General features: G+C 41.4%; 1 protein-coding gene across 5 annotated transcripts; it reads left to right on the top strand.

The window, feature by feature from the left end:
* Positions 1 to 1032: 1032 nt before the first annotated feature.
* Positions 1033 to 25400, top strand: kdm5c (lysine demethylase 5C). 5 transcript variants are annotated; one of them, XM_061674490.1, is made up of 29 exons: positions 1033 to 1512; positions 2848 to 2995; positions 4044 to 4125; positions 4238 to 4356; positions 4445 to 4615; positions 4703 to 4837; positions 8503 to 8559; positions 11320 to 11443; positions 11512 to 11822; positions 12978 to 13136; positions 13283 to 13402; positions 13493 to 13651; positions 14146 to 14327; positions 14666 to 14828; positions 14909 to 15028; positions 15106 to 15300; positions 15464 to 15645; positions 15791 to 15915; positions 16018 to 16165; positions 16237 to 16327; positions 16414 to 16796; positions 16882 to 17020; positions 17111 to 17290; positions 18028 to 18141; positions 18271 to 18999; positions 20088 to 20130; positions 20210 to 20409; positions 22195 to 22362; positions 24612 to 25400. In XM_061674490.1, exons 2-29 carry the CDS (start codon positions 2852 to 2854, stop codon positions 24618 to 24620), a joined length of 4752 nt encoding a protein of 1583 aa, XP_061530474.1. In that variant the 5' UTR covers positions 1033 to 1512; positions 2848 to 2851; the 3' UTR covers positions 24621 to 25400. The 5 variants fall into 5 exon arrangements, with proteins under 5 accessions (XP_061530474.1, XP_061530502.1, XP_061530466.1 ...); XM_061674482.1 differs by having other exon boundaries at positions 1034 to 1463; XM_061674499.1 differs by lacking the exon at positions 1033 to 1512 and adding an exon at positions 1526 to 1908.
* The last annotated feature ends 1233 nt before the right edge of the window (positions 25401 to 26633 follow it).

Here is a 26633-nt window from a genome sequence, read left to right on the forward strand (position 1 = left end):
GCCACTTATGCCAGAGTAGCATCTGCTCCATTTGCACACTGATTGAGGAGTATCTGTAACATTTGCACAACCGACATTGTCCCAGATGATCGCACTACTCGTCACTTTAAACCGCATTCACTCCTTGAAGTCTCAGCGCCCTTTGCACAATGGTCATTGCACCGGACTATTGCAATATTAGTCGTTCGAACTGCTCTAAGTGCTAGAGGACTCTGCATCTTTTTACACAATTGTTTTTTGTCAATGTCTTTATGTCCCCAAAGTGTTCTGTAAATTGACTGTTTGTTGTACTAGAGCGGCTCCAACTACCGGAGACAAATTCCTTGTGTTTTGGACATACTTGGCAAATAAAGATGATGCTGATTCTGATTCTGATAAGCGGTAAGGAAAATGGATGGATGGATAATAATAATAATAATAATAATAATAATAATAATAATACATGGAATAAATTGGAAATTCTGGCCCACTCCAAGTAGAAAAAACACATCCAATTTCAGTTGTTTCAGAGTTCAGTTGTATAGAATTATTGTCCAGTATTGGGTTTAGAGTAATATGAAATAAATTATAATTTATACAATATAAGGGAACCACCATTACATCCCAATTACAAAACTAGCTAAAAAAAGTCACAAAAATAGACACAACACAATAAAATATTGTCATTTGTTGTGACTTGATGTAAACCTGCAATTAAATTTCAAGTGCCCGCTTGCCCACCTGTTTAAAAAAAAAAGCATAAAAAGTCTAAACAATAGTAAACAAAAAATTTGTGCATAAAAGAAAACAAAAGCCATCAAACCATACATTCTTCTGACGTGAAATAAAGTCAAATTTCGACAAAAAATTTGCGTGAACGCTTGGTTTCCAATGTAAGTAGTTTATTTCAGTTGGGATGTTCTTTTTTAGGCTTTCTTCCATGAGCGGACCGTTGTAAACTTGTACCCAAAGCACGTTGTTGTCTTCCTACACACCGTCGTGAATTGGCGTACGTGCGCCCTATTTTCAAAGAGCAAACGTAGCGGACGCGCTGTGAAGAATCCGGGGTGGCGGTTGTGCTTCGGCCGTGAGAAAAAAAATAAAAAATAAAACAAAAAAAGATGGCGACTCGTTAAGAAAGATAGGATGGCCTGAAGGGAGTGATGGTGTTTGTCGTAAAAATTATTGCCAACGACAAAACTGTTACCATTTTTTTAAATTGGGCTTAAAATGAAACGGATATCTCGCGTCCGCATTTTGAATGCGTGTGTTCTGACAGAGTGGAAGACGTACAGGGTGAATTGAAGCGGCAGGCAAAAGCGGCCAACTTTGCTTGTAGCAGTTAGCTCGCCAACGGCACCAAAGCACAGCTGGCCCTCGTTAGCTAACCACCACCAACAACCACCAAGCAGCAGTCAGCACAACAGGAGGAAGGAGAGCGGCGAGCAGCCCCGTCATAGCCCGGCACATCGAGGTGTCTACGGGTCAGTCAACAACAGTTTACAAGGAGACTAGGTCGCTTGTTTGGAGCTTGTAAGCGACTCTGTGTCCGCTTTTATTTTGTTATATTATGTCCAACCGCTGCGTTGACTTGGCTGTTGGCGTGAGAACACGGGAGCCAATGTTTGCCTAATTCTCACCTTGTAGCTAAGTAATGCTAACCAAGATGTTTCGATGGCACCGAGCTGGAAGGAAAAATCGGAGGCCTTGATGCTAACGTTAGCTTCATTTGACACCGATGTCTGAACCAGACCAAAACTCAGTGAATGATGAAAGCGAATATAGACTTCTTAGCGACCCCAAAGTCAATTGGTAAACATCGTAATTTTTTTATGAGTCGTTTTGTGGTGTCGGGAGCTAACTCACCCAAGTCACTTGTCACCAACATTGATCAAAACTTGGTGTAAGACAACGTCGACATTTGAAAGCGTGAGTGGTTCTTTCTGTTATCGGTTAACCACTCGTTTTGTAGTCATTATTTAAAAAAACGTTTTAAGAGTGCGCTGAATGATACCTTTATGTATGGCCTTGTTTTGAGTTCATGGCCTTCATGCCATTGTTAAGATACAAGCTCAGGAACATTGATTGGACGAACATATTAATAGAAGTATAAATTAAATTCTCTTGACTGTGTGTGGTCATGCTAACTTGTTTAAAAAATATATATATTTTTTTTTTGTTGAAACAATCACATTCTTCAACAGTGTATATGTAACAAAAACATGGACCTATGGTTATGAATGACAACTAATGTAATATTTAGGTTTGCAAAGTTTCCTCCTCTGCTTTTAATCATGTTGATTATCAAAGGATATGACTTAATGTTGTTGTGTCTTGAGTTGGGGGGGAGGGGAATTGCACCAGGCCTTACAGTGGAGCAAAACAAACACTTCCTCTATGGTCTTCTCATACAGCATTTAGGGATTGATATGGAGGACCTTCAAATTATTAAAAGTTGTGCACTTCTGTAGATATGAGACCTAAACATGCCTCTCAGTTTATCCCCTAATTTATTGTAACACATCAAGATGACAGGGATGCATTGCTTACTATTAAACTGATAAAATATAATGATTTTCTCCCATATCTATGTAAATTTTTTTATTTTTGTTCGTTTTAAAAAAAATAATAATTTTAAGATAAAATTTTAATGTAAAAATGTGCCTCGCTATTGATTATTGACTTTGCAATGGCTGGCCGGCCCCTCTTGTGTGGGAATATTTTGTGCCATAGAGATTTTGAAAGGAAACCTAAGATTTGTTTTTTTTGTTCTGTCGGTGTGTACTTTTATGTTGAGCACTTCCATCTTGCTGAATTGTCTGTTGGGGTGGCCACCTGCAATATCCTGTGTATTCATTTGTTTTTCAGGGTAATGGAGGGGGAAGAGTTTATAGCTCCTCCGGAGTGTCCAGTTTTTGAGCCGTCATGGGAGGAATTCCAGGATCCTCTGGGCTACATTGCCAAAATACGTCCAATTGCAGAGAAGTCTGGAATCTGCAAAATTCGACCTCCACCAGTAAATATTTGTTAATTTTTGCATCTTGCTATCAAAATATTTGATTCACTTTTCTCTGTGTCACATTGGTCCCAATATTTAGCCCTTGCCCTTTTCATGAATTGGGAGTCAAAAGATTTTAACCAATCTGTTGCCTAATTGTAAATCGACGAATATTTAGTTTCGGGGGTGTAGTCAATCAAGGCCAACTGTGGGCCTGTGAATCCCTTTGAGACTCGTGTGATTAAGGGCTATACAAATACATTTGACTTGAATATTCTGAATACATTTACATAACCCAGGACCTTACCTTAATGAAGTGCCTATGCAGTGCAATGTCACTGAAAAAGATTTGAAAACATAAGTTTATAAGCCAGTTTTGCCAGACTGATTTAGCTATTAACAAATTGTCAACGGTGTGCAGTAGTACAGTTGTTGCTGCTGTCCTTTCATCTTGCATAATTGATTCACAAAGAAAATTCTTGATCTGGTATAACCAGCCTAGCAAATCATGCAGTTAATTTGCAGTCCTGTCATTTCTGTAATACTTTTCTTATTGTTCACCAACATTGATAAACTGTTGAAGCCCAGTTGTACTTTACAAGGTAATGTGTTCATCCTATGCACACACCTTGCTCTTACCTTGTAAAATCCCGTGACACACACAGCTGTAGTTGAAGGGCCTTTCATGTAGCCGAGCTGTTGTACAGAGTGTATAGTATAACATGGAGTTTTATTGAATAAAGAATCTGACCTTTACCTTTCTGTGCACAGTTTTTCTACCAAAAAGTGGCGCTGTTTTACCTGGGGAAAAAATGAAACTGCCAGCTGATCGATTTGGACATGGCCACCCAAAAAACTACGCATTTAAATTTTGCAAGAAAAGTTTAGACATGGGTCACCCTTCGAGAGATATTGCCATATAACTGCAAACACTTGCGAAAACCTAGATGCACAAACACTAGTGCATCCACAAAAGCGTCACGCTGGGGTACATTGAATTCATAGTTGAGATGGCTCATGACACAAATGTTGAAAACCGTAATGTTCAATGTGATGTTCTTAATAGGACTGGCAACCACCATTTTCAGTGGAGCTGGATACATTCCGATTTACGCCACGCATGCAGAGACTTAATGAACTGGAGGCAAGTTATTTATAAACCAGCTGTTTCATGTTGTTAGTGGAATGAAGTGTTTGGAGGTGCTTTTCATAGTTGTGGTTCTTCATGCCACTTTTTTTTTTTTTTTCCCCCCCAGGCAGAGACGAGAGTGAAGCTTAATTATTTGGACCGCATTGCCAGGTTCTGGGAGATTCAGGCTTCCTCCTTGAAAATCCCACACATCGAAAGGCGAATCCTTGATCTTTTTGGTCTGTCAAAGGTGACCGAGAATTTCACCTCTTTAGTTTAACATGCTGTGTGTTATTTTGTCTTGGCCTATGGTTTGCTTAAGTGGCTTGGTGTTCCAGGTTGTGTCTGATGAAGGGGGTTTTGAGATGGTCTGTAAAGAACGACGTTGGGCCCGTGTGGCACAGAGGCTTGGCTACCCTCCAGGGAAGAACATTGGTTCTCTTCTGCGCTCACACTATGAGAGGATTGTCCACCCTTTTGAAATGTTCCATTCTGGTGCCAGCTTGCCGGTATCGTTCGACACTCACCTACGTTTTTTTAATTAAACCACGTGACAAAAATTCACATTCATATTTTTTCTTTGATGGATTTCACAGCATTGCAAGCCAAAGCACTACGACGGTGAGGATGTGGATAAGGAATACAAGCCCCACTCCATCCCCCTGCGTCAGTCTGTGCAGCCATCCAAAATGAGCAGTTACGGGCGCCGAGCAAACCGCTGCCAGCCAGATGTAAGTCAAAGTGCTTAGTCGTCAGTTGTCATAATGTTCGTTTTCTATAGTAGATACATTTTCTAAATATTACGTTCAGGGTTACATTTACATGCCTCTAAACTGATCAACTGTTACATGCTTATGTTGGGAGCAAGTCATTTATCAAAAGCATTTTTATTTGTAAACTGGCACAGTGCTCGTGTGAAAATCTCCTCACACATTATTTTCACTAACATGCCCTCAGTCCTTCTTGAATACAACAGCTGATGTCCTACATTCCTTAATAATCATCACTTAAACAGTTTGTTTCCTTTGCATGCCATTGCATTATGTAACGCTAACTTTTGAGTTTTCTGGAATTCCATCAGTTTGAGTGTACCCCCCCAGACACACACACACTGAAACGCACATTGGTTATTTTATTCATGGATGTTTGTGGGGACAGGAAACTGCCAGTTTTGGTGTGTCAGGTGTGGGTGAGGTGTGTCAGAAACGTTCTAAGACTGGGGTCACAAAACACATTTCAAATCCAAACTACAAGTTCCCGAAGGTATTCTCCTGGAGTCTGACGTACTTTACCACCATTCTATGCCACTTCATGTAATCCTGGAGGGATTCTTCTGGGTTTAGTCATCACGGCCATGTACACACTGCCACGGAGCCATGTTAGGCGAGTAGGGAGGTAGCTCCAGCATGGCGAGGAACTGTCGGATGCTCTGGGCATTGTGAGCAGGTGTGATGTCATGGTAAGGCAGACACCAGTTGTCCTGCCACAACTCTTTGCCTGTTCTCAGTAGGCTTTACAAGATCAGGATTTTTGGGGCCGATCAGCGAGTTTAGAAAAACGATACCTGATCACCGATCCGATCACAAGATGGAGGAATGTGTCTTTTTAAATGACCTGTTCATTTACTGTACATACTTGTGTACGTAATTGCTCAAAAAAATATATTTGCAATACATAATGTATCTTTGTTCCTCTATTTATGCCAGTGAGGCACAGTGACAGACAGAACAAATGAATAGTCTTCTATTTGATGGCAGGAAGTAAATACAGAAATTAACGTATCCACTTTTTGTGACATTTTTGTTTGTTGGTGTGCCGTGAAAATTTTGAATTGTAAAATATGTTCCTTGGCTCCATAAAGGTTGGAAATCACTGCTTTAGTCAGATCGCGTATTCTAATCAGTCAGGTCAAACCAACATTACATGACAGAAATAATGGTTGCTAACTTACTGTAATTAAATTACTTTATTTTTAATTAGATTACTTCACCCACACCAAAACTTTTGAGCATGATTCGACAGAACGGCGGCATGTTTACGTCCAACCGTTCGTGGTACCACTAGCTTGCTAGGCTACATAACATTTTATTGCCTGCTTGTGAGCCGTATCGTATTAAAAGTACGTGAACATACCTCAAGCAAGCCTTAAACGAACGTCCTCTCATGTCCTGAGCACCGGTGACCCCCAACACACGTTTTCCCCCATTTTGTCCTTATAATACAAAGCTGTTGTCGTCGCCACTGTAACGAGTGTATCCGGTCGCATTTGAGTTGACAACATAAAGCCCAATGATGATAGAAAACATGATGCGGTGGTATCGAAATACAAGATTTTATTGCAGTAGTCTGACATAGTGCAATCTTGAAAGAGCAAATATGTCTTATAGTCTGATACGCCGGGCATTACGTGTTGTCTGTCTCAGAAGTGTTGTCTGTTCCATACCTCCGACGTTTTATTTTTATTTTTTAAATAACTTTATTGGCCGTAAGATATTTACAGGACTACGCCAAAAGACACGCGACGAGGCTAAAAATCAACTAGCTTTTGGATTCAAATATACTGTGCACGATGGCGACGCAGAGTAATTGTCTTTTGCGGAGCTGATCGGATCGGCGAATTATGACATTAAAGCCGATCAGCATAAATTGCTAATTATCGGGCGATACCGATAAGGCCGATTTAAAATCGGTGTAAAGTTCAGTTCTCTTGCACTGAACCAAGCAAGCTGCAGGATCTTTTTTTTTTTTTTTTTTTTTCTCTCCTGGTTGAGCATCTGGCCCACATTGATGGGGAAAAACTCAGTTTGTTAGAAATGCACCTTTTATTTTTTTTTTCTTTAGTTTTTTTGACTCTAGTCCTGGAACATTTCTGACACCTCGTATGCAGCCTTTGTTAGACATTAACAGTATACAGTGTTGCCTTAAGATACGAGTGACCCGACTTGAGTTTTTGGCGATATGAGTCGTCATCCAGCCTATATTTTTGCTTTGACTTGCGAGGACAAACTTGAGGTACGAGCACTGAATGGTGGCAGTGAACTATATTTAGCTTACTTCACAGTAAGCAGCAGTTTGGCAAATAGTGAACAATCTATCTAAAAAAAGAGGCTTCAAGATGTTTAAAATCCCCAACCTGTTGAAGTTTACTGTCAAACAAAACTATGAGAATTAACCTAAAGAACGGCTCCGCTAGCTTAATGGTAACATAAAATGGAAAACGGCATTGACATGCTAACGATAAGCATCGATAGTTGCGGTTTTAGAAAGCTTTAAGCAAAGGGTATTTGAACCGTGGAGCAACACGTGAACAAATAATATAACAATACTTACAGGAACCCCACAAGGAGCAGAACAATGGTTTGAATTGCTGCATTAAATCCTGGTGCACCACTGTTTAATTCTTTACATTCTATTTATTTATGTTATTATTCTGTCTTTATAAAGTATAATATTATGGAGTACTAGTTTCCTTTTTAAAAACAAACAGATTTAAAACAAATTTTTTTTTAAGGCTAGAATACATGAATGGCATTTCCCTTTGTTTCATTGAGAAATGATTTGAAGTACAGGTGTTTTGAGTTTCAAGTGTGGTCACGAACAAATTCAACTCATATCTCAATGCGCCACTGTGCAAGTATTGGAGCAACCAATAAAATGTCTTTAGGATATTTTGGGTTCCAGAATAATTGATAAACCAATGTGAGCCACTAAATCGGCTTGAATGCATCTTTGTAAATTTTCCATTGCAACGAGGGAATTCCTGCCAAAAATATTTCCTCATGTCCTTTATGATGCTTGTGGCAAGTTGTGATGTCAGTTCATAGTCGTCCATCGTTAGTTCATTGGGGCGTGATCGTGCACCGCAAATACTGCACCGTCAATAGCATTTCAAGCCATCCTGTGGCCGCCCTTTGGAATGGAAGGAAGGGTCTTCTGTTGTTTGACATTCATTCATTTTCTCACCTGCCTGAAAGTCTTATGTTCCTCCATCTTGTGCTGATGCTGCTGTGTTGCTGTTCTCTTCTCAATGCGGTGTGTTTGTGTGTCTGGAAGATGTGACCGTGCACTTGGGTCACATCCCAGCTTGCTTTACTGCCATCTTGCAATGCACTTATGCCTTAACCTGCCATTGTTGGAGTCAGCTTTACTACTTGGTTGCATTCCCCCCAGCTACCTTTTATGAACAGACAGAGTTTTGTATCTAATTTTGAACACTTAAACAGTGCAACTTGATAACTAATAATTCTTTTTTTTATCACAAGCCCATCTTGACTCTTTTTTTTTTTTTTTTTTAAACCTCAGCTACTTGTTCCAGCTCCTTCTCCATGACTGTCCCACCTGTCCTCTTCTTCCTCCTGGCTTAGTTTATTGTTGCTGTTGTTGTGTCCCCTTGCAGGGTCCAGAGGATCTGAATCCCCATCCTCTCACCGCTGGCTCTCAACTCATCTCAGCGGTACTGCCTTTTGAGCATATAAGCTCACCCTCAGCCCCTATTCTCTTCCTAAGGCTTTCCTCTTCCCACTGCACTCTTCCTGGCATCTACACATCTTTTTAAAAACATTTTTTATCGGAACTAACCACTTAAATATTTTTATTAACATGCAATAAAATTAACATTTTTCACAATCAGGTTTGGATACCACTCTTAACGTGGCTGTTTCTAACAAGTCAGTATGCACAGTGATATTGTAAATGAATAGTTTTTGAATGAGATAACATGCTATTATCCTGATTTCCCTGACCAAACTTTGGCAGTGGGTGCTGATATATGGCAATTTTCAGCAACGTAGACAAAAAACAGTTTTGAGGGTTGTTTTTTGAGTTGCTACATGTTTTTTTTTTTAAGACGTTTGAGCCACTTTGCATCCCTGCCTGTCATTTATATTCAGATGAGCTATGAATGGCACATAATTTTAATTTTATGCCCAGTTGTCACCAAGGTTTCTTACTGGCTACTTTGTCCGTATCAAGTTTTTCTTTTTTCGGGTTGCGCTTTGCTTGAGATTATGTTCAGTTTCTGGGTTGCGCTTCTCTGATCTTTTGGGTTTTTCTACCATAGTGCACAAACAGTATAAGAGAGAGTAACACCCCCAAAAAAAACACGAAACACCGGGACATTGAAAACTGAATCGTAATATAGAGGTGGTTTATTGTAGCTAATTTCTCCTAGCCAAACGGTCATTAGTGATACTGTTCCACTCCATTGACTGTAACAGCAAAAAGCCAAAACAACTCATTGATCCTCACCTTTTCCTGGATCTTCACCAAAGTGTTAGGGTTTTGCTTGAGGCAAATGCCACCCAATTGGTTTTGTAGTTTAATGATCAAAACATAACCACTTGTGCCATTTGCGCTTAGAGATTGAAATTTCTTTCACTAACTTACTAGCTAGAAAAAGTGTAGTTTTGTCACTGGTCAGGTTGCATTTTGACTGCACATAAAATATTTGTAGTAAAACCCCAGTGGTGTGCATTTGCTTGTTTTAGACTGGCTTATGTGTAATGGTTATTTTCTGCACATGGTGCTTTTGGGCCAATTTCCAAGTCTCTTTTCAGTTAGTTGATTTTGTGTGGGTATTTTGTCTCATTGCTTTCAAAACCGTTGTCTACTTCTGTGCTGCAGAATTCACGAGATTGTTCAATGTTTGACTCCATGAGAATAGACCACTTCGACATAGTGTATACCTTAAGTATTCACTTAAACTTTTTCCACATAAAAAAATAATAAAATTCAAATGTATTAAAAAAGAAAATACATGTAGTGGAGTATTCACAGCCTTTGTCATGAAGCTCAAAATTGAGCTCACAGGCATCCTGTTTCAACTGATCATCTGTATGTTTCTTCAACTCAATTGGAGTTTAATTTAGTTGATTGGATATGATTCGGAAAGGCACACACCTGTCTATATAGGTTCCCAGAGTGGATGGTGCTTGTCAGAGCAAAAACTAAGCACAGAAGTCAAATAAATTATAGACCTGAAACAGGATTGTCCAAAGTTACATATCTGGCGAAAGGCACAGAACAAGGTTCAAATGAGCATTGAGGAAGAACGGAAAAAGTTCACAACCACCAGGAGTCTGCCCGTCTAAACTTGAGTGATGAAGAAAAGGGGCTTAGTCAGCGAGGTGACAGAGCTCCAGCGGTCCTCCGTGGCAGGAACTTTCCAGAAGGATAAACAGGAGTGGCCTGACAAAAGCCACTCCTGAAAGACAGATGGCAGCCCGTCCACGCTTGACGTCAGACTGTGGCAACCGTTCATCTTTCAGCATGACAAGGATCCAAAACACACAGCCAAGTTCAAAAGAGTGGCTTCCGGACAACTGTGTGAATGTCGTTGAGGGGCACAGCCAGAGCCCAGACTTGAATCTCATATGCACATCTTTGGAGTGATCCTAAAATGGCTGTGCACTGACGCTTTCCATCGAACCTGAGGGAGCTTGAGATGTGCTGCAAAGAGTAATGTGCGAAACTGCCCAGAAATAAGTGTTCAAAGCTTGTGGCATCATATTCAAAAAGAAACGATGTAATTGCTGCCAAAAGTGCATCAGCAACGTATTGAAGCAAAGTTAATACTTAATACGTGTTGTGTACAGGTGACTTCTTAGTTGTTTTTTTTTTTTTTTTCCTTCAGTAGAACTTTTCGTACTGTGTATCGAATTTTGTGGAACAAAATGAATTGAATTCCATTTTGGAATAAGGTTGTAACACAACAAAATGAGGAAAGATTAAGTGTAGTGACTTACCAGATGCGGACTTGTCGAATTTTAGCAAGTGTAAAAAGCATTTTTAGATAAATCAAATGCTAACTTTAGAACATTTAAATTGTTTTAGAAATGGAAGATGTTTTCTTTGTTGATCATAATTTTAAACAAATACTTGACTTTTGTAGTACAAGACTGGTTTGACAGAATTACACCGCCTATGTACCACATTGGCATGTTTCCATGTCAGTGTTGAATGAATTGAAAGTGGTTTTGTTAATCTTTAGGTATATTCTATTTAATGGTAGGAACTTCTGTTAAATTTGTAGTTTGGTGATGGGTCATAACGTTTAAGCTTTCCCTAATGTCTAACCTAGCTAGAATAACCCCTTTTTGCATTGCTTGCGATCTTTTTTGCCCTCTGCATTTGGCACATTGCTTTGGTCTGTGAGCTGTGGAGAGCAGCGGCTGTCTGTGCATTCCTTCATGTTGACTGTGTACTTTTTTCGCAGCCTGAACCTACTGAGGAAGACATAGAGAAGAACCCAGAATTGAAGAAGTTGCAGATCTATGGCGCAGGGCCCAAGATGATGGGACTTGGACTCATGGCACGGGACCGAGGCATTAGGAAGAAGGGTAAGAGAAAATAAATAGAGCATAATCCAGCATGCATTTCGAAAACCACTTTAAAACCTTTCTTCTAGATGAACTGCCTCAGACTGTAACCATCAGGGACAGCACAGCATCTTCTCCTGGTGTCACATCTGTAAATGCGGAGCTTCAGGTTCCTCAGGGGGGAGAGAGCGACGAGCGCTCAGCCACTCCCCATGTTCCCCCCGTCAGCATCACGGTCAAGACAGAGGTCAAAACAGAAGTCAAGGCTGAAGTCAAGACTGAAGTGAAGAAAGAAGAATTGGCTGAGCATCTTCACAAAGAAAGTCGTCAACATCTTACAGATGGTCCGTGCACCAAAATGACCATGAGGCTACGGCGCAACCTCAACAACATGCAGTGTGTAAGTAATCAAAAAGGTCCACCCAGATACGAGTCAAAACTTGATTTGTAATTGATTGTTGGTACAAACAGAATTTTGGAAATTTTTTTGGAGCAATCTATATATCGCTGGCCTCTGGCAGAAACTCATCTCCAAACCAATTTCTTTTCAAGAAACCAAAAATACAGCATGATTGTTGAGCCATCAATACTTTACTGTCAAAGAGAGAAATTTGTAAAATTTGGACAGGTTTCAGCCCGACACAGCGATACAAAAAATAAATAATCAACTGTTACAATTAACGGCTCCAAAGATAATCATAACCTTGAGGGAAATTTGCTTAAGACAACAGTGCCTAATTGAGATGCAAACATTTTGACAGTCTTGATACAATCATCAGTTAAAACATGCATCATTCGAAACACTTTCCAAAAGACAGCCATACAAATAAACTTATATATTATATCTATCCTTATGTTCGACCTGACCTATGATTTTTCATTGTGTCAAATGTTGTAGCCTACGTAGAATATATGTCCTTGGAGAAAATGTGAAGAGCACATTCAATATTGTACACAACCCCAATTCCAATGAAGTTGGGACGTTGTGTTAAACAGAATACAAAGATTTGCAAATCATGTTCAACCTATATTTAATTGACTACACTACAAAGACAAGATATTTATTGTTCAAACTGATAAACTTTATTGGTTTTATCAAATAATCATTAACTTAGAATTTTATGGCTGCAACATGTTCCAAAAAAGCTGGGACAGGTGACAAAAAAGACTGAGAAAGTTGAGGAATGCTTATCAAACACCTTTTTTGGAACATCCCATAGGTGAACAGTTCTTCAGTTACACCAGTTCTGTCGAGGAATGGGCCAAAGAAATCCCGCCAACTATTGTGAGCAGCTAGTAAAAGGATAATGTTTGACCCAAGTCATAGTTTATAAGCAATGGTACTCAATACTAATAAACTTGTTGATAAACTTCTGATTTTGAAGAAACTCATGTAAAAAAACTCCTCATTAATCTTGCATTCAGCAAATATAATTTAGGGAATCCTAATTGACCAAAAACAGGAAATGTTTAGTCTGATTTCATGTCAGTGAGTAAATAAAGCATGTCTTTATATTGTGTATGTAAGCTTTTGGTTTACATTGTACTATTAAAGGTGGAGTCCTTTGTGTGTCGGATGTGTGGCCGTGGAGATGATGACGAGAAACTCTTGCTATGCGATGGTTGTGATGACAACTACCATACGTTCTGCCTGCTGCCCCCACTCACTGACCCTCCCAAAGGCAATTGGCGTTGCCCGAAGTGTGTTGCAGAAGTAAGTCGTGGCTTAAAACAGAACAAAACAAACAAAAAAATCTGTCTAGTGTGAAGAGAGTCTGGACCTATAAGACTTATTCGTGTCTAGTGTGAAGAGAGTCTGGACCTATAAGACTTATTCGTGATGGATATTCTTATTTGTAGGAGTGCAAGAAGCCTTCGGAAGCATTTGGCTTTGAACAAGCAACCCGCGAGTACAGTTTGCAGAGTTTTGGGGAGATGGCCGACGCATTCAAAGCAGATTACTTCAACATGCCCGTCCATGTAAACACACTCTTAAAGCACTATGAGACTCGACCGACTCTGCTGCCATGATGAGAGAGAGAAAGTCATCTGTATGTCCTTCGCTTTTAGATGGTTCCCACTGAGCTTGTGGAGAGGGAGTTCTGGAGGTTAGTTAGCAGCATCGAGGAGGACGTGACTGTGGAGTATGGAGCAGACATCCACTCCAAAGAGTTTGGCAGCGGCTTCCCGATGAACACCGGCAAGAGGATTCTGACAAAGGAAGAGGAGGTGTGCTTACTTGTGACATTTGTAAAATACTACAGTGCACTGCCTCTTACTTAGAAAAGCCAAACTTAACAGATTTTGAATTTTAAAATCTCCTTTCCAGGCCTGGGAAGAATTACTAGTTTAAAGTGCTTTTAGTTTTGGTTATCCCATGCCTATATAAAAACCACACACAGGTTAATCGTATTTAAAGTTAGATTTTTTTTTTAATTATAATTTTAGGTCTGATGTCAAGCTAGACTGAATATGTTGAAATGTCCTGGAATCATTTTAATTTTTATGGTAAAATGGCCATTTAATGTCCTGATGAATCATGAGGGCCAACATGCATGCGATTTGGTCTGGATCACCCTGTACATGGCGTTCTCTTTATCTTCAGACTGTCTGGAATACAATAGGAGAACCCACAGAGTAACTCACACAATAAACACAGTAGTGTTACGTTGCGTAAATCAAGCCAAAAGTGATTCATGACGTTCAACCTGTGCACCTGTCAGGACTATGCCCGCAGTGGCTGGAACTTGAACGTGATGCCTGTGCTGGAACAGTCTCTCCTGTGCCACATCAATGGTGATATCTCTGGCATGAAGGTGCCCTGGCTTTATGTTGGCATGGTATTCTCCGCTTTCTGCTGGCACATTGAGGATCATTGGAGCTACTCCATCAACTACCTGCACTGGTACAGGACCCACTGTATTTATTAATTGTTTCCGCATTATGCAGTGGAAACCCGCTATTTGCGGGGGTTAGGGACCGGGCTGGACCGCGAATACCGAAAAGTTGCGGGTAATTGATGCCCATTCTAATGGCCTTTGGGGGAGGGAGGGGGGATTTTTTAAAATGTATTTTAAACCCCCAAAATTCTTGAATAAGTCGAGCTACATCGCCTATAAGCATTTTCGGGGTTGGTCCCCTCACCCCCAAAAAAGGGAAAAATTCCACAAATAGTTGAATCCGCAGATGTTGAACCGCGAGTATGCAGGGGTCGACTGGACTAACACGATTAATCATCTTCAGGGGCGAACCCAAAACCTGGTATGGAGTTCCCTCAGTAGCTGCTGAGCGACTAGAGGAGGTGATGAAGAAACTGACTCCAGAGTTATTTGAATTTCAGCCTGACCTCTTGCACCAGTTGGTTACAATCATGAACCCAAACATCCTTATGGCCCACGGTGTACCGGTCAGTATCTCAATACACACATTCTCTTGGCTTAAAATGACTACATATGTGATTTGTTATTGTTGTTTATTTATTGACAGGTTGTGCGGACCAACCAGTGTGCTGGTGAGTTTGTCATCACCTTCCCTAGAGCCTACCACAGTGGCTTCAACCAGGGATATAATTTTGCAGAAGCGGTCAACTTCTGTACTGCAGACTGGGTAAGTGTCATAAGGCTGTTCTACAAAAGGGAAACTTGACAATCAGATGACTCCCTACTGTTTTGTTGTCTTTGTAGCTTCCTGCCGGCCGTTCCTGCATTGAGCACTATCGGCGTCTGCGGCGGTATTGTGTCTTCTCTCACGAAGAGCTCACTTGTAAAATGGCAGCCAGTCCAGAGAAACTAGACCTCAATCTTGCTGCAGCAACACACCGGGAAATGTTTATAATTGTTCAGGAGGAGAGAAAGCTGCGGAAGGCTCTGATGGAAAGGGTAAGAGTTGGCAAACCTTTGTCTTTTTGGCATTGTTTTTTACACTTGCAGTTTCTGTCATGTTTCGAATCAGTCTCATCTGTCATTTGCGCTAATGGACTGGTCTGCAAAGTGTTGGACAACCCCATTGACTGAACTAAAAAAAAATGTGCTCTGTGTCCAGGGCATCAGCGAAGCAGAGCGTGAGGCATTTGAGCTGTTACCTGATGATGAGAGACAGTGTGACAAATGCAAGACAACTTGTTTCCTCTCAGCGCTGGCTTGTTCAAACTGCCCTGAGCGTCTGGTGTGTCTGTATCACACTCAGGATCTGTGCAACTGCCCCACTGACAAACTCTACCTCAGGTATTCCTGTCTTTTTTTTTTTGTGCCTTTACACGTCTGATGTTTGGCTTCAGAAATGAAGCAGCCTCTACTGTTTTTGTCATCATACACAGTCTAACACAAAACTACCCTTGCAGAATTAACATTTTGTGGTGCCTCTTTGCAGGTACAGATATACCCTGGACGAGTTGTTGGCCATGTTACACCGCTTAAAAGTCCGCTCAGAGTCCTTTGATTCATGGGCCAACAGAGTAAAAGAGGCACTTGAGCAAGAGGAGGGAAACAAGATAGGTAGGAAACCCCCACTCACATTGCTGACATTATTTCAGGTATTTCTATGGAAACACAGAGTAGAATTTGGAGCCAAATTTGTGGCATTTAATTAAATCCCAGGGATTGATTACTTGGAGGTGCTCAAGACCGAAGCGGCGGAAAGAAAGTTCCCTGACAATGAACTTCTACGTAAACTCAACACTGTTCTCAAAGACATCAAGCACTGCCAGCAGAAGAGCACCGAGCTCCTCACTAACTCAACAACCAGGTTAGATGGAGCAAGTATAATGTGCATACTGATTGGTCATATCAGAACATTGACACATTGCTGTGTTTTAGTGATGCAAAAATGACTTTGGCGGAGCTGAAATCCTTGATAGAGAGAATGCAAAATCTGCCATGTGTGATGAGTCAACTGGATGAAGTGCAGGTGATGACCACGTTAATAGAATTGGCATAAAACTTTTCAAGAGTAATTATTTTTTTATTCAATCCGCAAATTTTTCCCCCATCAAGGCTGTTCTGCAGACGGTGAGTGACTACCAGAGCCGAGCTCAGGAGTTGGTTAACGAGCGCGACTGGAGGAGGAACGCTGCGCCCACAGAGCTGTTGCAGTCATTGCTGGAGCAGGGAACTAAGATGCCTGTTGTGGTGCCAGAGTGTAATCTGCTCCAGGGCCTTCAGGAGCTGGGGCACTGGCTGGCAGAGGTCAGGCGCACCTTGGGCACAGAGGGGGGCGAGAGGCCGGAGGTCACGTTGGCAGTGTTGAGGAATCTGATCGAGGCAGGCTGCAACGTGCCTCAGAGCGCATCTGTAGATACTGCCATGGCAGAACTGCAGGAGCTACTCACTATTGCAGAACGTTGGGAGGAGAAAGCACAGATCTGTCTTGAGCAAAGGTACAACATAAACACAGAGGAGTAGGGGCAGATGTCACGTCACAACCAATTGGCCCTGTTCTCACGTTGTCAATTGTCTCCCCAGGCAAAAGCACCCTCTTTCAACACTGGAGGCGATTGTTAATGAGGCCCAGCTTATTCCTGTCAAGCTGCCTAACATTCAAGCTTTGCAGGGCTGTCTAAGCCGCGCACGTGCTTGGGTAACAGACCTGGAGGAAATTCAGGTAAAGTAGCACCATTGTCTCTTGAACTAAGTGTTTTATGTCATTTGTGCTTGTGTCACAATGATGTGCATACCTGGCAACCTGTTGCAGAATGGGGAGCATTACCCATGTCTGGATGACCTGGAGGGATTGGTGGCCGTTGGAAGGGACCTGCCCGTCTTCATGGAGGAGCTGCGACAGCTGGAACTACAGGTTGCCAGCGCTCACTCCTGGAGGGACAAGGCCAGCAAGACCTTCTTGAAGAAAAGCAGTCAGCACAGTCTCCTCGAGGTGCACTACTATTAAGTCTGAAAACATCCATCTACCCACCCATTTTTTATAGCACTTCTTCTCACTAGGGTTGCGGTTGAGCTACAGCCCTTTCAAGCTTACTTGGAGCGAGAGGCGTGGTACACCCTAAATTGGTCACCAGTCAGTCACAAAGCTCATATAAACAAACAATAATTACACCTTCAAAGGTCTTCACTGAACGTATCAAAAGTGGGAGTAAGCTTAAGTACCCAAAACAAAGCGAGAACATGCAAGCTCAATATTAAAATCTAGAACCTTGGAACTGTGAGGCAGATGTTCTAACCACTCATCATTGGTTAGCGCAGTACTGCCAAAGTCCTAGAACAACCTATAACAAATCATATAATTACAGTAATTTCACTATTCATAAATTGTCCCCTATTTGCTGAAAAACTCACCTGCAGTTTTTGTGCTCTTTCTGAAACACCCAAGATGCCACAAGATGGCGCCGAAGCTCTGGCTAAATAGTAAATGTAGTACAGGAATTGGTCGAAGGAAGTATTTTGAAGTGATTCATATATGTATGTCAGGGAAGAGCCAAGTTTAGCCTGGGTGTTAGCAGGAGTCTTCACCCAAGTGCCAGTATCGGCAATTGTAAATGTTTTTGGGGCTGCGTCAATTACGGCAGGACTCGTTCCTTATCCCCTGTGAATATCTTAACTGTTCTGAAGTAATTTTCAAAAAAAAAAAAAAAAACACCCTGTCTTGCCCTTCAGGTATTGTGTCCATGCGCTAAAAGGAGACATAACGAGACATTAGAGGAACTCGATGACTGTGATACCAACACTCTGGGCCTCTCTGCGCAAGATCTTAGGGACCCTGCAGCTATTGTGAGTTTGCCACACATAATTGACCTGCGGCTGTGTGGGTCTTCATTGTGGGCATCAAAACTCGTGTGTGTGTGTGTGTGTGTGTGTGTGTGTGTGTGTGTGTGTGTGTGTGTGTGTGTTCTCCTGTAGGTAATGGCATTCAAGGAAGGGGAGCACCGGGAGAAGGAGGCACTGCTGAGGTTACAGAAGGTCAACATGGGGAAGACTGAACTTAATGCAGGAAGTTACAAAGAGGGGAAGGCGACATCGGACGACCGCATGGAAACGGACTCTGAAAACTGTGTCAAAGAGAACGGGAGCCACCCCGGTGCCACCTCTTCTCAGTCGGTGTGCGTGTGCGCAGGTCAGCCGCGCGCGCCGCAGTTGCGCTGCCACCTTTGCAAGGACTGGTTCCACGGCAACTGCGTTCCCTTCCCCTCGCTGCTTCCCTCTTGTGGACCGCCGGCTAACCCTCACTGCTGGTGGGACTGGGACTCGCGCTTTCTGTGTCCGCGGTGCCAGCGGTCGCGGCGCCCACGTCTGGAGACTATCCTGGCATTGCTCGTGGCGTTGCAGAGGCTGCCCGTGCGCCTGCCCGAGGGTGAGGCGCTGCAATGTCTCACAGAGCGGGCCATCACCTGGCAGGGTCGCGCCAAAGAGGCACTGGAGACGCCCGAGCTGCAGCGGGCCCTTCAGACGCTGCAAGAACTGAAAGAAAGCCTCCATTGTGACAAGGAGGAAGAATGTGTGCAGAAAGATGTGGACTCCAGCTCGGTCATTGTTTTATCTGACTCGGAGGGAGGTGAAGGAGAGGATGGAATCATCGATCTGACGGAAGATTCCCCCAAAAAGAAATCCAAGGAGTCCACTGGCATTCAGGTACACTTCTAAAACTCCTTGGGTCGAAGGAGACATTTATCCCAAAGCACCCCTTCATAATCCGAGTGCTAATTACGTTAGGGTGGTTGTACTATGGCCAGGTAAAATGGCTTGACATTTATATGGTATAAATTTAATCGCTTCATGGTAACAGTATATATCGCGATCTAAACTTAAGTGTAAAAATTATAATGGAAGTGTCCGTTAGCAAAGTTAAATTATTCCAAAACTTGACCATGATATTAAATCATAACAGAAATAATTATTATTAGCCTGGCCTACTTGTTGTGTGTACATGGTTTTAAAAACAAAACCCGGTTCAGTGCTAGAATGTGGTAAATAGAAGTTATGGAACAAAAAGTGGTAGGCACTTCCTAAAAATGAAAAACATTATTAGACAAGGTTAAAAAAAAAAAAAACTGAAGAGCCACAGTGGTTTAAGTATGAATCTTTCTAAAGTGACCACAATTCTGGCTGTGATATTATTATTATTACAATAAAGGTATTATCTTTTGTGTAATATGGCTTCACAAAGGGATTATTTTGCTGCTTCAGTGTCAAGTGTTGAAACCTGGCGTTGTCCACTACAGGAATCAGAATCATCTTTATACGATATAGGATACGGGTGTAGATTCTTCACTATAAACCCTACGTAAATGTTTTTTTTTTTTTTCAATTTGTCGGCGTAAAGCATGATTGTTGAAAAACTCGGGATTGCTTGGCTATGCCTTCATCCGGAGTAGTTAATTAACAGCTCAGGGAAGAAACGATGGCAATATTGAATTTTTGCAACAGGCTTTACACCACGTGACTTTTTGTTGTTCCGTTTCTGTTCGTAAAATGGAAAAAGTGTCCCGATGTCCGCTTTTAAAACATTTGGAATTTTACTAACTTTTAGTTTGCGCCCCCTAATGCTTTGAATGCCGTCAGTTAGACGAGCAATGCTTTAATGCTCTGGATGAAAATTATTTTGCAGACCCCCAGTTACAGCTCGTGGACTCCAGTTTGAGAACTGTGACCTAAACTCTATGAATGTTTGCAATGGGCTGTCAAATGTTTCTTACCCATCTGTCTGTGTGATGATGCAGGCTGCTTGTGAGAACGGCGTCGCCAAGAACTGCAGTGTTAATGGTAAGTTGGTGTGTCAGACCACCTGAGCTCGCCGTCGGTGACCAGTCGTGACGGCGTTGCGTTTGTTCTGCATGCGCAGATGTCGGCGCTCTGCTGCCGCTGCTGCCTGAGCTCAAAGGTCAGGTGGTGCAGCTTTCTTCACCCACTCAGGAGCGACTGGAGGAGCTGCAGCTGGAGGGAGATCTGCTGGAGGTCTGTCTGGACCAGATGCACATCATCGGCCGAGTCCTGCAGGCCGCCTCGGATCCGCCCGTGGCGACACTGCGCACGCTCATTCAGGTCTGCTTTAATGTCTACACCTTTTCACCATGATGTCAAGAAATTAACAGAGCGGGCAAATGTTAAAGAACGTCCGTATTTTGTTACGTATATCACGGAACGTTGACTCGTTACAGCCGTAGCACTGATTGTTCCAGAAATTGAGGGGGGGCGGGGGGGGGTCCAGCATCAGACATTACCGGGGTATCCACATTGAACAATTGCTTGGTGCACGCTATTTTATTGCGCCCCCCGGCTACCGAGCCATGAAGGCGAATGTCCGCTTTGCGTCCGGTGTCAGCGTATTGTAAGTCACTGATCATCACCTCCATTTCTTTACATGCTTCTTAAAAGAGTGTCACAAAGGGAGGATGAGGAGTGAATAATTGCAGATGTCAAAGCCGAACATCAAAATAAGCAATTTGGTGATAGAGTCCACTTGTCACATAGGTCTGGCTGGAACTGCGTTTACGTGGAGAGCAACCAACTTTGAACAACAAAAATAACAGGCCAATTAATAGGTTCAGAGAGATAAATATGAAATAATACACATCCCGACAGGAATCCGCGTCCAAACCGGAAAATGAATTTGTACGTCACTTCAGAAGTAGGGCAGGTTAAAAGTATATTATTGTTATTAGTAACTATATCTAATATAAGATGAGATAACCTTTATTAGTCCCGAAATGGGGAAATTTGCAATGTTTCAGCAGCAATTGTGGATATAGGAAATATAAATGTAATATAAACTGCATACAAGAGAAGACGTAATTACATTTCTTCTTACATGTACCTTTTGTACGCGTACAAGATATAAATTGCACAAAATAGAAGCCAAAACTATTGTCCATACATAAACGATCCAATTCAGTCTATCCGTAATGTTGTTTGTTTGCAAAATAGAGTTCTGAGTTTTAATTTTGACGTTTGAGATCTGATTAAACTTTTTAGTTTTTTTTGTTACCAGGGTTGAAAACAATTTGCAAAGTTGAATTAATCCATACAGATATTTCTGATGATGGAACATCAAAATCTCAAATATTGGTACTTTGATTCAGGCTGCAACTGCGTCCGCCATTACAACGTTGATGTAATAAGAACATTCAAATGACAAATATTGAAGCCATAATTTAACGATTATGACTGTCCTACAGAATTGTTCTCGACAAAATTTTGAAAATATGTAAATTGAGACAAATTTGGACAAATTGTTCTGGAAGTTAATTTTTCTAGTTTGACAACTTTGTATTAACAATATTGTGGTATTAAAAGTGCCTCTATCGTTTTGGTCTTGTCTCAGTGTAAAATAGACGGGCGATTTATATGAATAAATACATAAAAAAAGTGGCGAGAACTAATGTGAATTGCAGGACACATCGATCATCACTTGGGACGCACCCCACCTGTCTGAGTGTCGATTCGCAATTGATCGGGTGAGAGGTGCCCCTCGCACCAGCCTCTGTTCCCCCAAGTGCAGGCTCACGAGAACAGCTGCCGGTGGACCTCTGCTTCGTGCAGTTGTGACCTGGCCTGCGGCGGCAGCAAATAGTTCTACTTACCTTTTCATTTTTCTTCAACAAATTATTAATTTAAATCTGTCCTGAGCACTAACATCAAATGAATTGCTCAAATTGAGTAATGGCCCAGCCCTAGTGTATTTTCAACAATTTGGTATTATAAGCTCATATTTAAAAACTGGGGAAGGAATTATTTATTATTATTATTATTTTAAATAACCGGTTGTTGTTGTTATAACTGCCCAAAGGGAATAATACATGCAGTATATAATATCTTTACCACTCATAGACGGATCTTGAAGAGCAGCGACGAAGCAGTCGAGGACGTACGAAGGACTCCAAGAGGAAGCGAAAGAGCCACCGAGGAGGCGGCGGGGATGCAGAGGGTGGCGGAGCGGCGCCGCTGGACGCGTCCGACTCTAAGAAAAGCTGCCCCTTACCTCAGCTAACTGCCCAGGTTCGTGCAGACGAACACCTGATTTTAATTCCATTCTGACACCCTGTGAGCAAACTGAAGCATTTTTTCCCCATTTAAATGATTTTTTTTTTTAAGAATGAAATTAATCATTCATTCCAGACCCAGAATAAAGTTTTGACCTTTTATTTTTTTTAATCAAGTAAATGTGGTACCTTGACTTACCAGTATCCGAATACAGTGTGTGAGACTTTTTTGCTTTATAAAACCAGTTTCTTTACTTTTTTGTTTTGTTTTTATTTTTAGTGCAATGTTTATTCAGAACTTTAATATTCACTATCATAGCTATGCAGATGACACACAGTTATATCTAGCAGTGTCTCCAGATGACTACCGTTCAATTGCGGTGTTGTGTCACCGTCTAAAACAGATAAATAACTGCATGAGCCACCAAAGATTTTTTTTAATTAAACCACAACAAAACTGAGAATTGTTTTTGGCAATAAAGAAAAGAGGATTGCTGTTAGTAAATACCTGGTTTCACTCTCTAAAAAGGGGAGTCCAGAACAAAGAGGTCAGAGCATATTACTCCAATTCTAAAGTCTTTACACTGGCGTCCAGTCAGCTTTAGAATAGATTTTAAAGTTCTGCTACTGGTCTATTAATCACTAAGCGGTTTAGGTCCTCAATACATGAATGAAATGCTCATGGAATATAAACCCAGTAGGGCCCTGAGATCGACAGACTCAGGTCAAATAGGGGAGCGCAGAGTCCAAAGCAAACATGGTGAAGCAGCATTTAGCTATTATGCTGCACACAAATGGAATAAGCTAACAATAGAAGTGACGTCAGCCCCAAGCGTGCATGTTTTTAAGTCCTGGTTAAAAACTTATTTTTTTTCCCCATGCTTTTTAGAGCATTTCCACTTTTAAATGATATTTCTTGCACTGTGCGCTGTTTTGAATGTTTATAAGCTGTTGTCTTCTTTGTTTTGAAATGATTTTAATCATGTAAAGCAGTGTTCCCCAACCTTCTTTGCACCATGGACCGGCTAGGAGTCGGCATTTTTCTCACAGACCGGCTGTGGTGGCGTGCATTTATATATACACAACACATACACACGCTTACCTCGCTTCTGCTTCCTCCTTCGCCGTTCGTGGTGCGTCCACTGTGGGCGCGATACAGGAGTGGGGGTAGGAGTTATTGTAGACAGCCAGACCAACCTGCAGTTAGGTAGCTCCTCAATGAGAGTAGACTTTTAACTCCGTAAAAGTAGGTCTGCCTTTGTCAAGCAGAAACCTACAACTGTATCTGTATCAGAGCGGACTTGGTGCGTGAGAGTTAACTGTTGCGATAAACCTGTATTTTAAGTAGGACTCCTGATATAGTGTTGTTTCGTTCAAAAGAACAAATCTTTTCAGGAAATGTAATGAACTGAATTAGTTTATGAAATGATTTCGTTCTTTGAGCTTTCCCGCCGTTAGCCAGTCCGCTCGGACCGGAAACAGAAGCGCTCGAGTCAATTGTGACGCGCAGCTGGTGCGGCAGAGAAGATCCGGTCAATTTTCAAAATAAAACACATTGGCACGCGAATTGCATTACAACAGAAATTATATAAACTGGTCATTCTTTCTCAGCGGCCGCGGACCGGTGGTTGGGGACGACTGATGCAAAGCACATTGAGTTACCCTGTGTATGAAATGCGCTATACAAATACATTTGCTTTGCTTTATTTTAAACGCGTAACTCCAAGAAATGTGGTTTTTGGGGGCTGGAGCAGAGTAATGGCATTTCAATTCAGTTCAACTGGGAAGTGGGATTTGATCTACGAGTCAATTCCGTGAAGAATTTGGTCACAGAACACCTTGAACTTGTAAGACAAGTTATGTCTGTATAGTGAACGAACCCTAAACTGTGTTGTGAGATCACAGACACTGTTCTCATGTTTATTTCCTTTTTTTAAATTTCCCCCCCCCCCTCCCCCTCTGCCCCACAACAGTCACACAATTGGACTTCTGAATAGCACAATTACACTTGCACTTTTCTCTTAGGAGCCGTACTGAGGCTTAATGTAGAGTAAATAACAAAAAGGTGAAGTACAAAGCACAACTGAGCATAGATACCAAGAACTGGAGCCGGAATAGTTTTTCAACCCAGCAGTTTATTAAATCTGTCCTAAAATCTTGTTTGTGAACATGCTTGTTTATAGACCAAGGTTGCAAGTGCAATTAAGATTTTAATTTAAAATATTCACTGTCTTTTTTTTTTTTTTTTTTTTTTTTTTTTGACAGATTCTGTGAGGGTGGACATTGGATCTGCCAAAGAAATTGAGGGAGCAGACTGTGAGGGGCGAACAAAAAAAAAAAAAAGATGCGGGACATACACACACACACACACACACACACACACCCTCCTCCCAATCTTCTACACTCCCTCTCACACAAATATGACTTCCTGTTGTCTACAAGCTCCGCGTTCCCTGGACCTGTTTCTAAAGACTGTGTAGGCTCATGTGGGACTTCCTGTGATAGCAGTGTGTGGTCTATCTAGAATTGTCTCCCAGGTAAGTTGGTATGCTTTGTTACCCCACCACCGTGTTAAGTGGAAGCCCCCTCACCCTTGTTCTGGAGCTCCTCGGATAAGCTATTTGGGTTCGTTTGTTTTTTACGAGGCCACGATACGACGCAGATGTGCGGCAGAACCTTGATGACTTTTATTTTTTTAGTCGTACTGAAGCTTGTGTTCATCGTTTTCAAGGGACGCAACATTCGTAAGGAACTGATGACGTTTTGGGAAATGTTTAAAACAGGCATTCATGTTTTTGGTGCTACTTTCCCAAAATGGACACTGTCTGACCCCAGAGCAGTGCTGTTATCCTCTCAGTTCCTCTTCTTTTTTGGTTCCCTCATCTGCAAAATAAAGTAACTTTACTGTAACTCACTTTATTTCCCTGTTTCAAACAATACTATTATTATTGTTACAGAGACACTGTTATCATTTGTGCATAAAGTTATTTTAATGTTGCCTTTGTTTCTTTTCACTCTTGTTAGGAAAATAAAGGTTTAGAATTGTTTAGGAAACGTCGAGTCATTCTTTGCCCACTTTCAGACGGTCAAATATTGAACACAAAAAGATATTGGCACCAAAGCTTCATGACCACAGCATTTATTTAGAAAAGTGTTTTTGGTGTAAAATGGCACAAACAGGACAGCACAACATTAAGCAAACAACTACCGGTCTTGTATTCTTTTCATCTAGGCTAGCACGTTCACCCACAGTGACAGGATTCAAATATAAAAAGGCAGTTTCAATATCAAACATGCATGGAAAATGAGCTTTGTTCACATTGAAGACCAACAGGAGGTTCTTACAGTTCTTGAAGCACACGGAAGGAAAATGCTGGAGCTCAACATCGAAAGGCTCATTTTAAGCAGTCGGTGAAAATGTTTCTAATAGCCAAAAGGTGCAGGGAATAATTCGGAAATGTGTTTTTAAAAAAAAAAAAAAAAAAAAAAAAATACAAATCTTAGCATGTTTTTCCGATTTGCAGTTGTGCTATTAGGTTAGAAACCTAAAACATTTTTGTGGTTCCTATGAAGTGCAAGTGAAATGCGCCTTGTGGTCTGACTTGGGTCAAAAATGGAGATTTGCAGAAAGATAACTTCTGTTATACATGTGCTTTTTCTCTTTGGATTTGCACCTCTGACTGGTACAATACTCATTGCAGGTTTCTCCTCCTGAGTCGGCATTTCTTTGTAAACACTGGCTATACAACAGATGGCGCTGTCTTATTTTTTTTTTTAAAATTGCATTTCCAAAGCCAGAAAGTGTTTTTCTAGCATGCCCCACACCTTATGATTATTGTTCATGTTTTATAACCACGATCTTAATGCTCATATCGTGAATATTCACATTGCAGTTAAGCTTTTCCGCTGGTATAATTTTATTGAATCGGTAACTATTACCATTTTCTTCCCAGAAGCAGCTTGTTGACTTCCATTTTGGACAACTGTTGTATGAATGCAACAACAAAAAAGTCAGAATACATATTGTAGTTTGGATTAATTCGAGACACAAAATGTTTGTCTGCATGGAACAGAAGCACATGTACCTGGAGCAACGACTCAAACCAGAATACTGTACTTCATGTCCCAAATCGGTGCCTTGAGAGTATGTATTCATAAGTATAAGCGTTTTTGATTTTTTTTTTGGGGGGGGGGGGGGGACCCCTTTCGCACTGAGTTGATGCCAGTGGTGGGAAGTACGGAAGCACAAACACTTTTGAAACAATAAGTACTTTTTCCTGGTTCTCT

Source organism: Phycodurus eques, chromosome 1, assembly GCF_024500275.1.
Source record: "Phycodurus eques isolate BA_2022a chromosome 1, UOR_Pequ_1.1, whole genome shotgun sequence".
NCBI classification, from domain to species: domain Eukaryota; kingdom Metazoa; phylum Chordata; class Actinopteri; order Syngnathiformes; family Syngnathidae; genus Phycodurus; species Phycodurus eques.